This window comes from Jaculus jaculus, chromosome 6, assembly GCF_020740685.1.
Source record: "Jaculus jaculus isolate mJacJac1 chromosome 6, mJacJac1.mat.Y.cur, whole genome shotgun sequence".
Classification (NCBI taxonomy): domain Eukaryota; kingdom Metazoa; phylum Chordata; class Mammalia; order Rodentia; family Dipodidae; genus Jaculus; species Jaculus jaculus.
In genome coordinates, this window is record NC_059107.1 from 143,889,007 (window position 1) to 143,902,455 (window position 13,449).

A 13,449-nucleotide genomic window follows, 5' to 3' on the forward strand; every position below is an offset into this window, starting at 1 on the left:
ATTAACTCTTTAGCTTGTCTAGTAGTTCAGTCCTGTGTGTGGTCTACTTTATTAGATCACACAATGTCACATAAATGCAATAACACCCTGCTTTTTAACCCACAAAGTTTTAAAATCTGAGTAACTTTTAATATTTTATTGGTTTAGTTGAGAGAGACAAAGAGAGTCTGAGAGAGTGAATGTGTGTGCTGGGAACACCAGCCACTACAAACAAACTCCATCCAGATGCATGCATAATCTGGCGTATGTGGGTATTGGGGAATAAAACCTGGGTAGGCAAGCACCTTAACTACTAAGTCAGCTCTCCAGACCCAAATATGGATATTTTTAAGAGCTATACATTTTAATGCATTTCTTTCTGAAGCTAGGCTGAGAACTATGTCTTAAAGCTGTCTGTGAACCATAGGAGTGTATGCACACAAACATTTATTATATCAGCTAAACACAGTAAATACATCTTTCAAAGACTACACTTTACATTTTAATCCTTAATTTAAATCATTGCCCTTGCCCAGGAATTCTATAGACTGTTCATGTACCCACCTTGTTTGCTTTTCACTTACTTTTTGTTTTCTTGATTCTCAGAATATGCACATGTAGACTGTGGGTACTATTGAGTGATATTCAACCCTGGAAGTAGAAGTGTATTGCATTTTGCTAGTTTCTAATGAAGAATAGTGGTAAAAGAAAAGAGTTTCATAAGGAGAGCTTGGGAAGTCATGGTCAGTAGACTCTGTGTTCCTTTACAAGGAATTTTTTATAATCAATTCATTAATTAATTAATTTGAGAGAGGGAGAGAGAAAGAGGCAGATGGAGAGAGAATGGGCACACCAGGGCCTCTAGCCACTGCAGATGAACTCCAGATGCATGTGTCACCTTATACATCTGGCTTATGTGGAAGCTGTGGAATCAGACCTGGATCCTCAAGCTTCATAGGCAAGCACCCTAACTGCTGGGCTATCTCTCCTTACAAAGAATTTAAAGGATCTGGTCTCATGTTATTTTAGGGCAGCCAACAATAATGAGCAAAGCTTGACCAAGGGACACAGCTTCTCTCTACCTGTCACTCCCACGGTTCTAGTAGGTGGAAGCATTGTCTCTTTGTTACAGGAGTAACCAGTGGGCAGGATACCATTTCCCAGACAGTACTTTATAGAACGCACACTGTCCTGGTCACAACGCAGTGATCTTGGTCCCATTGCCGAGCATGCAGAGGTGCACACCATATGTGCCCTGCATTTCTTATGTATACTGTCACCATTGTGGACCCAGACAATAACAAGGGTCTTTATCTTTTATTTATTTTTTGGGGGGTGTTTTCAAGTTTAATTACACATTAACCATAATGGTTACAGACAGCAAAAGAGCCCATTGAAAAGAAAGGTGTTGACGGGACCCATTCTGGGTGCAAGCAAGTGGCTGGATCATGGTTTTCATGCATCCCATTTATCTTTTATTTTTTTTTATTTTTACTTATTTATTTTTTTAGAGAGGGAAAGAGAGGGAGAGAGATAGACAGAGGGGAAGAGAATTGCTGTGCCAGGGCCTCAGCCATGAACTAGAGCTCTAGCTACTTGCACCACCTAGTAGGCACACGTGATGTTGCACTTGCCTCACCTTTGTGCACCTGGCTTGTGTAAGATCTGGAGAGTCAAACATGGATCCTTAGGCTTAGCAGGCAAGAATCTTAACCACTAAGCCATCTTTTCAGCCCCTTAGCTTCCTTTTCAATGATGATCTTTCTTTAATGTCTTGTGACTTACTGTTTGTTGGTTGTTTTGTTTGCAAATATGTATTCTGAACCTTAAAGAATTCCAGGGAACTTGTGTTGGCAGAAGGAAGATGCCTGTTGGGCCTAGGATGGTGAGGCTCCCATGTTTTTATTAAGGAGATATTAAAGTAGCCATTTAATTGTTGCCAGAGCCCAGTAGCAGAGACTTCCAAACTTTATAAAGAACAGTTGAATTCTCCAAGTATATTCAAAACATACAACCTCAGTAATTAAGACACTGCAAGTGAGCTCTTTGGTATAAGTGGGGGCAAAAGGTGGGCTTTGCTCACAGTTTTGGTGCCCCTTCCACAGCCTTTGATGTTCCTCAGGAGTCCTGGGGTTCCAGGGAACCCACGTGGAAAACTGCTGACCTTATTGGAAAGGGATGAAGCCGACAGAGGAAGCATTTACATCCTTCCTCTTTACTTACTTATCTTGAATTCTCTAAATTAGCCTCTTCTTCAGCCTGTCTGTGCCTCAGGGACACTCTCAGATGCATCTGAAGAGCAATGGACATCTAGAGAGTCTCCAGCTTGTTAGTGTCATCCAAATGCTAAATGGTGTTTTGCTCTTAAAATCCAAGCTCAAAGTGCTCAAAGCTATGCTGTGTTTGTGTATTTCTCTGAATTAAAACATTTAATTTGATCTGTTTGTTAACTTTTGACAAGTGTCAGTCCCGTTCGGCTACATCTGTAAACCTGGCTTTATTCAGACAGATGTTAAAATGGTGACAAGATAATTTTGCTTGATGGTTAAATGACTTCCTCCTCTTGAAAGCCAAACACGATTGAAGAATAGGAGAATCCTTCTCATATCCACAGGAATAGCAAGGAGACAGGAGTCGGAACTGGGTTAGAATTCATCTTGGTCACTTACTGGCTGTGTGGCTGGACTTTGCACTGATGATCCTGTGTTTTACCACAGCACCTGCCTCAAGGCTATTCTGAATGAGGAAGCAAATCCAACAACCCTTAAACTTGGTTAAAGTTTAGCTTCCCTGCCTCTGGGTGGCTTCTCCCTCCTTTCAGAGAATACTTAATTTCTGATGCCAAGAAAGACATTTTTAAAACAACATTGCTAAATAATCAGGAAAAGGAAAGCAGCACTACACTCTTTGTTTAACCATTGATTTCATTGAGATGAACACTGCATCTCCTAGTTGTTGATTCTTGTGTCAGCCAGTTGCCTAGCACAGGCAAAAAGGTGGACTTGTTATGAAACAGTCTGGTAAGTGGTAAAACTGAGACAAACAATCTTTTCCTTTCTTTTTTTTTTATACTGACTTGTCTCTGAAGGTGTCCTTTTTGTATGTCATAGTGATGCTTCTAGGTCACCATGCAGAGCTTTCAGAATTCTGCATTTCGGATGTAATTCACAAAAAGAGAGGATAATGATCTCTGGAAACCAAACAGAGACTCCAGGTTTATGCTGTGGAGTCCTCTTACCTATGACTTCACCTTACTTTGTCTGCAACATGAGGATGAGGATTAAGGCACTCCTGCCCTATAATGCTGACATGGGGTTGTACTGATGCAGTTAATTTGAAAAAAATAAAGAAAAGAGCAATGAAAATTTTGCATCCTCTGGAGAATGGAATTTCAAAGGGGAGAGTGGGGGAGGGGAGGCAGGGTATTACCAAGGGATATTTCTTATAATCATGGAAAATGTTAATAAAAATTGAGAAAAAAAATACTTGCATCCTCTTTTACACTATTTCTAAATTTTATTTCCTGTTTATTTTTTCATTGCCTCTATAATAATAATTCCCAATTTCACCCTGTTGCATAGAAGTATTGGGATAGGTTTCCCACCCATGCCTTCTAAATGTTGGCTCAATGAGCCCACATCAGAAACTAATTGATAAGTAGTTAATTTATATATTAGAGTCTTGGCAATATATTTTGTAATTTATGTTCCCTACATAATTAAGACTAACTACCATTATTAATGATTCCCACTGGAAAAAAAATAGGTGAAATCATTAAAAGTATAAGATGAACAAATTCTATTCCGTCAAAAAATAAATTCTCCTTCTCCCTATGCAGAGACTGTCAGGCTGCGTTTGCTCTGTGGTCCTCTTGCTTTTCTGCTCTGCCCCCATCCTGGGCTAATGCAGAAAGAGGCAATTCTTGGAAATCTCTTTTTGTGCTGAGTGTGATGTTTTATTCAGACTCTGTATCTGATGTTTGGTTTCTCAGGTAATTTGAGCTCCTTGGCCCTTGCTGACTTGTATGTAGAGTCCCTGGAATTTTTGTCCCCAAGACTTTTAAAAGCTGAGTTCCTGCTTTTGGCAATAATCATCTGGGTGCTCTCTTCCTTCCCCACGTGGAACGAATACATCTACCCCAATCCACATATTCTGCCCAGTTCTGTTCATACAACCTCTTGTCAGTTTGAATGCAGGGAGGTCCTCTGTGTGCGTTGCATGGGATTTTTACACTCTCCCTCTTGTCATTCTTAGTTGACTTCTCAGAACATTTTGGCTTTATTTCTCACTTTGTGAGCCTATTAGCAAAATTGTACTGGGAAGATAATTATCAAAAATTTTCTATTTGGGCTGGAGAGATGGCTTACCGGCTGAGGCACATGCCTGTGAAGCCCAAGGACCCCAGTTCCATTCTCCAGGTCCCACGTAAACACATGGTGGCACATGCATCTGGAGTTCATTTGCAGAGGCTAGAGGCCCTCATGCACCCATTCTCTCTCTCTCTCTCTAATAAATAAATAAAAATTTATATTTGAGGGCTGGAGACATGGTTTGGAGGTTAAGGCATTTACCTACAAAGCCACAGGACCTTGGATTGATTCCCCAGGACCCACGTAAGCCAGATGCCCAAGGTGGCTCATGCATCTGGAGTTCATTGGCAGTGGCTGGAAGCCCTGGCATGCCCATTCTTTCTCTCTCTCTCCCCTCCTCAAATAAATAAGTAAACAAAATATTTTAAAAATTATATTTGAGACAAAATTATAGGAGAGGTAATAAAATTCATTATCAAGGGACGTAGTGATGCCCATGCATAGCTAGAGGGGACTTGCTCCCACAGTGGCTGGATAACTAACTCTTTGAGGGTGGGGCGCGTTACTACCACATATACTATGCCACCCCCACCTCCTAGCCTAGGATAGTGTCTAGATGCTCCACAGACTCTTACTGACTAAGTATATTTCTAAAACCCAATTAACTTTCTAACTTAAGGATTATTTTTCTCCCTAAAGAAATGGTGCAAGTTAGTATCAGAAAATATTGTATTTTTTTTCCAAAACCTACCTTCCAGTTAAAACTGCAGATCAAGAAACAGTGATAACACATTGTGAAGGATGCGTGTTCCTGTGTCTGCGGTGTGTGCTTAGCTGCACACGCTCTGATAAAGGTTTTTAATCTCTGCTGAAGCTATTGAGGAGTTGGCAGATGATAAAGATGTTTTAATATTCCTTGTTCTCTGAGATTCAGATTGCCATGGCATCCTGATTCCCCTTAGCGCTCAGCTGGCAGCAGCTCTGTAACAACTTCCAGACAGAGCTTCCCTTGGCTTCCCATTAGTTAGAACCCTCATGCACAGTAGGATTTCTCTATCTTAACACTAGTTACCTAGTATCCACGGGGTCTACCTTCCCAGGGCCCCCCATGGATGTCTAACCCTGCAGAAAGTACCAAGCCCTTTGCACTGTTCATAATCAAGATGGCTGCCAAGTGCTCATATAGAGAGTGGATACTTTGGACAAACAGGGCATTCACATCCTGGGCAGGATGGAGAGGATGGCACAACTACTCCTCAGAATAGTGAGCATATAAAATGTATGAGTTTATTTCTGGAATTTTTTTACCTAATGTTTTGTACTGCTCTTGACTGCTGGTAATTTAAGCTACAGGAAGTGAGATTGCAAATCCGAGGAAACTGCTGCAGTAACACTTTGAGCTTGATAAATCTTCATCGCAGAGATGACCCTGTGCCACGAAGGATGTTCGTTAGCTCCCCTGGCCTCTACCCACTAACTACCACTAGCACAACTTTCCCTAGTAATGACCATAACGTGTGTCTCCTAGCCATGCCACTTATTGCCTTGGAGACAGTATTTGTCCCAGCTGAGAACTGTAGATGTGGAGGACTTCATTGAACTGACTGGCCGATACCAGAAAGTAATAGTGACAGGTGACCTGGCGATTTCCTATTCCTGGCCCAAGCATAGGCCAAGTCTCATGGATCGAAACACAACTCCCAGTGCCTTCCTAACATCCCCTAGCATATCTAATTCCATCCATGATGGTGTCTTCATTGTCAACTTGACTGGATTTGGAATCACCATGGAAACACACCTCTGGATATGTCTGAGAGGGAGTTTCCAGAAAGGTTTGACTGAAGAGGGAAGACCCACCCTGAAAGTGGCTGGCCAAGTGGGAAAGGGTGAGCATCCATCGATCTGTTCCCTGTCTGCTTCTGCAGTGTGACCGACCGGACAGACTCCCACACCAGGACTCTGCAGCCACCACGGCCCCGTGCCATGAAACTGTGAGCTGACATAAATCCTTCCCACTCTAAGTTGCCTGTCAGATATGTGATTGGTGAGAAAACCAATACACCATCCCAAATCAATTCCTCTTGCCTTCTTGTACTGATAAGGATAGAATGTTAACTTACACATTTGAGGGTCTAGAATTGACAACCAATATTTCTCAGGGTTCTCTGTGTTAACTCCCCCTATTTGGGTCCTGTGGTGTGGTGGTACATCATAGCAGGAAGTGGCAAGCAGAGCAGAGCTTCCGGCATTTGTCAGGATGAAAAACAGGAAGGGAGGAAAGGGAAGGGGCTGGGGTTGTACTCTCTCCTTCCAGGGCTACAAGTGACTAGCTCTCCTGCTGGGTTCAACCTCTTGTTTCTGCCGTTTCCCATCAGCACCACCCTGGGCCTTTATGATCCGGTGTACACCTGCAGTGCCGAAAGAGGCTTTCTGTCCCTGTGTCCCTGTGTCAAAGGGAGCAAACTCACCAGGCAGCAGAGTTTGGAATAGCCAGCTAGCTGTCTCGCTTTGCTAAAATGACATTCATCCCCTCTGTTAGCGCCAATCGATATCTGCTTGAAATGTAATCGCTATCTACTTGAAACTGTGGCGTCGTGGCTTATGCATAATAATCATGTTAGGAAAACTATGGATACAGCGTCCTGGGCCATGTGAGGTCAGAGGAAAGGGGTTCTCGCGTAGATCATTAGACCTTGGTCTCGACCTCCTTATAGTTATGCTATTTACACATTAAAAAAAATTTTGTTCAGGGCTGGAGAGATGGCTTAGCAGCTAAGCGCTTGCCTGTGAAGCCTAAGGACCCCGGTTCGAGGCTCGGTTCCCCAGGTCCCACGTTAGCCAGATGCACGAGGGGGCGCACGCGTCTGGAGTTCGTTTGCAGTGGCTGGAAGCCCTGGCGCGCCCATTCTCTCTCTCTCCCTCTATCTGTCTTTCTCTCTGTGTCTGTCGCTCTCAAATAAATAAATAAATAAAAATTAAAAAAAAAATTTTTGTTCATTTTATTATTTATTTGAGAGCAATAGACAGAGAGAAAGAGGCAGAGAGAGAGAGAGAGAGAATGGGCATGCCAGGGCCTCTAGCCACTGCAAATGAACTCCAGATGCATGTGTGTGTCCCCTTGTACATCTGGCTAATGTGGGTCTTGGGAATCGAGCCTCGAACTGGGGTCCTTAGGCTTCACAGGCAAGTGCTCAACTGCTAAGCCATCTCTCCAGCCCTAAATATTTTTTATTTCCATTTGTTTTCAAGCTCAGAGAGACAGACATGGAGAAAGAGAGAGAATGGGTACTCCAGGGTCTCTAGCCACTGTAAACACACTCCAGATGCATGCCACTTTGTGCATCTGGAATCGAACCCTGGTGTTATATTTTGCAGGCCAGTGCCTTAATGCTGAGCCAACTCTCTATCCTTCTTTGTGTCATTTAACCAATATGCGGTGAGGGCTTACTTTGTGCCAGTTTCTCTGTAGATCAGTAAAGACCAACAAGGTCCTTGGCCTATGAATTTGCATTCCAATAAAGGAAACAACCAATAAACTAGCAAGAAACTGAATAAAGAAGATAAGTACAGACTGTGTTCAATGCTGGGAAGGAAGTGAATCCTGAATGGAAAATAATTAGGGAATTAAGAGCTTTGTTTGATCTTTGATCTTAACACCTATTGCAAACACTGGACATATTGCATGTCCTCAAAAAGCATCAGCCCCTCTCTTTGAGCAGCTGGCCCACTGTCTGGCCCAGTGTAGGTGGCCCTAAGTATTGGCTGTATGAAAAGTCTATGTTTCCTTCTCTATCACCACAAAGCCTAAGAAGGCATGGTAACTATGCTAATTCTCTCTGCTGCTGTCCTAAATTGACAGAAGCTTGGTGCCTTCAAACAACATGTCTGTCTATTACCTGACAGCTCTGGAAGTCTAAAATGAAGGTATCAGGATCCTGTGTTCTCCCCCAGAGGCGGTAGGGGAAAATCTGTTTTATTGTCTTTTCTATCTTCTAAAGGCCATCTTGCTTTCCTTGTTGGCTCATGGTCCCATCTTCCATTTTCAAAGCCAGCAGCATTTCTAATTCCTTTCTCTGAATCTATGTGTATTGTAATTTCCCTGGACCTACCAGGTGATCTTGGAAAACGTCACCACTCTAAGGTCCTTGGTCTCATTGTATCTGTAAACATTTGGTGATGTAGGATAGGATATTCACGGGACACAGGGATTAGATCACCTTCGAGAGGTGATAACTTAGCCTATCGCAGGAAGCAACGATTGTTAATTTCATTTCCATGCTTTTCCTCTTCACAGGTGAAAACTTAAAAAGTTGAAGTGAATTGCATGAAATCACATGCTTGGCTATAGGTTTATAACTTGTCACATCAACCATGTCGGTCGTCTTTCTTCATTTTTGTGTCGAACTCTGCTCTTCCCTTTATATCACTCACAGTTTGCACTTCCCTTCTCATTGCTGTGACAAAACACTGGGCCAGAAGCAGCTTATAGAAAAAAGGGTTTACTTAAGCTTGCAGTTTTGAAGGGGAAGGCATAGCAGAGCAGGCAGCAGTTGTACATCTTCAAACACCAGCAGAAGGGAGTGAGCAGCAGTGAGCTAGCCCTGAACACCACGTAGCCTGGATTATAAAATCCTAAAGCCTGCCCCCAATGATGGACTTCCTCTAGCAAATCTCTACCTCCCCCCCAAAAATCCTTATTTCTCCAAAATTGCCACCAGTATTCAAAAATACAGGAGGCTTGTTGCTTTCTGCCACAAAGGCTGAAAGTCACATCACTATTGTTCATCATAGCATGCCTATCATAGAACCATAGGCTTGAAATACACCGTGCACATCTCTAAAACATTTTTAATGATAGAATTAATACTCTGCTTTGTGTGGGAGAAAGAAGAGCCCAGGCTCCCATGAATTCTTTTATGTGTCAGTTTCCCATGCGTTATGACCCTTGCCCATTTTTTAAGCAGCCAAAGAAATAAAGAAGTACAAATAATTTGAGTTGGTAAAGAGGGGATCCACGCCTGGCAGCAAATTCTCTCCTTCTCCAGCTTTGCCTTCTGGGAGCCTTAAAGCACTGTGCTCTTGAACATGGTAATTGGTTCCTAGAACTCTTATACATTGTTCTGTCAGTCTGCTTGAGAGCCCTTGAATGGGTCACTTCATTTTTTGGTTTCCCAATTCATCATTAGAGAAAGAGGGAAGACAGAAAACCTAAGTGCACGTTTCATTACTGAAGTTATTATCACTAAGCCATGGGAGTGGCCCTTTACAAACTGATTTATGAAGCTGGGTGGTACTTAAGTGAAAAAAAAAAATGAAGCATCAAACAGTATAGCTCACCTCCACCCTAAAGAATGAATCCTTGCAAGTTTTCAATGAAAGCACCTCATGCTTAACAACTGTGTGAAGGCAATCAAAGCAAACACACCTCTGTGATTGTGGAAACAAACTACACTCACATTATGGAAGTGTTTTACTTCACATTTTCCTTTATCTGACCCCATGAGTATGCTGTTCCTGTTGTGCCCAAACAAGTTTTCTATCTGATACTTTTTACTCTTAGGAGATGATAAACTTGTGACTAAAGATGTTGTTGGAACTATGAGAGCATGTAAAGCCAGAGGGATGATGTCTTCTCTTGACCTGTTCATGTCCAGATCCCAGATTCTTAGCCCACTTCTAACACATATGCTTTGCTTCTAGTGGCCAAGGATGTCAATATTCTTTTTGATGAATTAGAAGCTGTCAACAGTCCTTGCAAAGATGACGACTCTCTTCTGCACCCCGGAAACCTGACCAGTACTTCAGATGATGCCAGCAGACTCGAAGCCGGAGGAGAGGTGAGAGTGTATGACCTCTTAAATGTATAATTCTCTGCTGGGCATGGTGGAACATGCCCTTAATCCCAGCATGCTGGAGAGGCTGAGGTAGGAGGTTCGCTGTGATTTTGAGGCCACCTTTAGTCTACATAATGAATTCCAGGTCAGCCTGAGCTTGCGTGAGATCCTACCTTGAAAGACCAAAATAAAAAACAAAAAAAGTATAATTCTCCATTCAGGTGGCAGCCTGACTTGAGAAGTTTGTTTCAATGGACCTTTTGCTCATCAAACTGGAAAACAAAGGGCAGGTTGTATATTTCTCTAATGCTCGTGGGTCTGTCATATTTCAGGGATCTGATATCTAGCTATGCTCAAAAGGAACATTCACCTGTTCATATCTATGGCCATTTCATTTCTACAGAGGATGTTTTCCAAAACTTCCCATCATTTTAAGATGGAGTTTATATATGTTGCTACCTAGTTAAAAGAGAGTTAGCAAGGAGACATCCTCTTACAAATCCACAGCATGGAGAACTGTGACATGAAATGCACCAGCCTTTCAGGACATTTTGCTATCTAAAGCCTCTTTGAGTTTCTGTTTGCCTCCATAATTGGAGGAAACTCATTGCAGTTGTAAATAGACCCATCTGTTCATGTGTTATTTTGGAAAAAGAAGTATTTTGTTGGAAACATTAACTATTGCTCAGGCTATATCTCATTGGAGTTCAAGTTTTCCTTTAAATTTGCACCAGATAGCAGTGATAGGCTCAGAATCAGAGTAATTATTGATATTTGAATGTGCCTACTATTATTCTAGCCAGTTGACCATTGGAAAAGTGACACCTTTGAACAGGGAAAAATAATTTAGATCAAATTTTGCAAATTTCTCACAAATACAATATGCTGCTGTGTCTTTTGTTTCTTTTACTTTAAGAAAAAAAATGGGCTGGAGAGCTAGTTTGGCAGATAAAGCATTTGCCTGCCAAACCAAAGGACCCAGGTTCATTTCCTCAGGACCCACATTAGCCAGATGCACAAGGTGGTACAATGTGTCTGGAGTTTTTTACAGTGGCTGAAGGCCCTGGTACACCCTTTTTTCTCTGCCTATCTGCCTCTCTCTCTCTCTTTCTCGAATAGATAAAATAAAGAAGGAAAAAATTTTTAAAAGAAAAATAATATTTTGCTGTCATCTATTTACACTTTGAATGCCCTCGAGCAGCTAGATGAAGGGACATTGTAAAGAACTTGAAAAATAACTAATCTTTCCCCCCTAATGGATGAAGCAACAGTTTGTTAAAGGTTAGGGCTTTGCCAAAGGTGACCCAGGCCATTTTTCTGCTCAGTACCAGCCCTCCTCCTAGAGCTCATGACTGTACTTACTGTACTTGCCATCTTCACCATCATTATTATTAGTTTTGTTGCTGTCATTATTACTGCCATGCTGGGGACTCTACCCAAGGCCTCATGTATGCTAGGCAACACTCTGTCACTGAACTATATCCCCACAATTAAAGGCTAGTGCTATGTGCTAAATCCACAGGCTGGCTTCCTTGGTGAATAATTGTGGGTGGGTATTTCTCCACATTGACTAAGTACCTTGTAAGGTGAGAACTAATATATGGCTATCAATTAAAAATGATTGTCCCAAGATGCAATGCACATGCACTTGATTTCCTTCTGCCTGAGGCTTTTCTGTGGGATGAGGTTGCATGCATGCCCTTGTGTGAGAATGTGTTTCTAGCATGGTCTTGGAGGGCTGGTATACCTTCACACTGCTGTCTTCACACCAGTCTTTAAGAACTAATGTATTCTGTGGTCTAGAAAAGACAGATTTCCATTTCTACTTGGGTGGGTTAGAAGACACAGATATGGACTCTTATTAGCCTGAGCAGCCCGTACTTGAGGCTTTCCTTCAGGGTAAAGCATTCGTGCCATCATAAGAAGCCTGGATGTACAGCCAATTGACTCATTGCCTCATTTAGTATTTTGATTGTTGCACAGTAATATCTATGAAGCATAATAGGAAATAATACTTATGAAGCATAATGAGAAGATAGTATTTTAATCTACTACTCAATTTATGAATAAGAAATAAATTTTTTTCAAATTATGATAGCCTACTGTAGGTTATCAACTTACTTTTTAAAATATTTTTTATTTGTTATTTGCTAGAGAGAGGGGGGTAAGAGAGATAGCAAGAGAAAGTAGAAAGAATGGGCATTTCAGGGCATTATGGACTGGAAGTGAACTCTAGATGCATCCGCCACTTTGTATTTGGCATTATGTGGGTCCTAGGGAGTAGAACCCAGGCCGTCAGGATTCATGAGCAAGTGCATTTAACCACTGAGCCATCTCCCCAGACCCCCTACTTATTTTTTGATGCAATATGAAATTAACATTAGAATGTGTGCAAACAGAATATAAGTATTATTTTGTGATACTTTTATCTGTTATTTTGTGTATGCATTTTTATACATAGACCCAAGATAATGAAGTAAATGTTTTCTTATTATAGGCAATAACTGTGGAGACACAAGGAACTAGAATATTGCTAAAATTATTGAAGATACTCACAAAACTATGCCTTTATCCATCCACATGTACCATTATTTCTGAGCTGTTATTTTTTGTCTTGCCTTAAAATAGTTTTAGCACAAATACTGTAGACTTAACAATTTCGTTTTATGCTTTCTAATGAATGGTATCTTTTTGTTTTGTTTTGTTTTTGGTTTTCGAGGTAGGGTCTCACTCTGGTCCAGGCTGACCTGGAATTAACTCTGTCATCTCAGGGTGGCCTTGAACTCACGGCGATCCTCCTACCTCTGCCTCCCGAGTGCTGGGATTAAAGGCGTGCGCCACCACGCCCGGCGGTGTCATGTTTTATTAAGACTTATGCGATGAGCTATTTTCCCATTGTTTTCATGACTCATTCTTGTTAGACACAGCTGTGCAGTGTTCAGTTCACTGTTGTGTAGTATTTCACTAGATTTCACAAAATCTACTTATCCATTTATGAACTGTTTATAGATATCTGAGTTCATTTCAATATTCAAAAAACTATTATGAAAAATACTGCTATAAACATTCATCTACATATTTCTTTTCCAAGATTTTTTTCTGTACTTGTATGCTCTTCAAATGCTAAGCTTCACAAGTCAATGTCGGTGTGTGTTTCCAAGTTAGTGTACCAATTTTCATGCTCATCTATCTGTTTGGATATACTAATTCTCAGTTGCTTCATATCCTTGTCAGTACTCGGTGTTTTCAGATGTCTTATATTTTGCCTATTTCATGCAGTCCTGCTTCAATTTTTATTGAATTTCGTCTGTTTACCTTTTGCTTAA

The 13,449-nt window shown here is 41.4% G+C and overlaps 1 protein-coding gene across 6 annotated transcripts in view; it reads left to right on the forward strand.

The window, feature by feature from the left end:
• The window catches only part of Ano4 (anoctamin 4), a 429,439-nt gene that overhangs the window by 240,331 nt on the left and 175,659 nt on the right, over positions 1–13,449 (forward strand). For all 6 annotated transcript variants that reach the window (XM_045153480.1, XM_045153481.1, XM_045153482.1 and 3 more), the window contains one exon: positions 9,990–10,126. In XM_045153480.1, the coding sequence (XP_045009415.1) occupies positions 9,990–10,126 (137 nt within the window). The remainder of the gene's footprint in view (positions 1–9,989; positions 10,127–13,449) is intronic.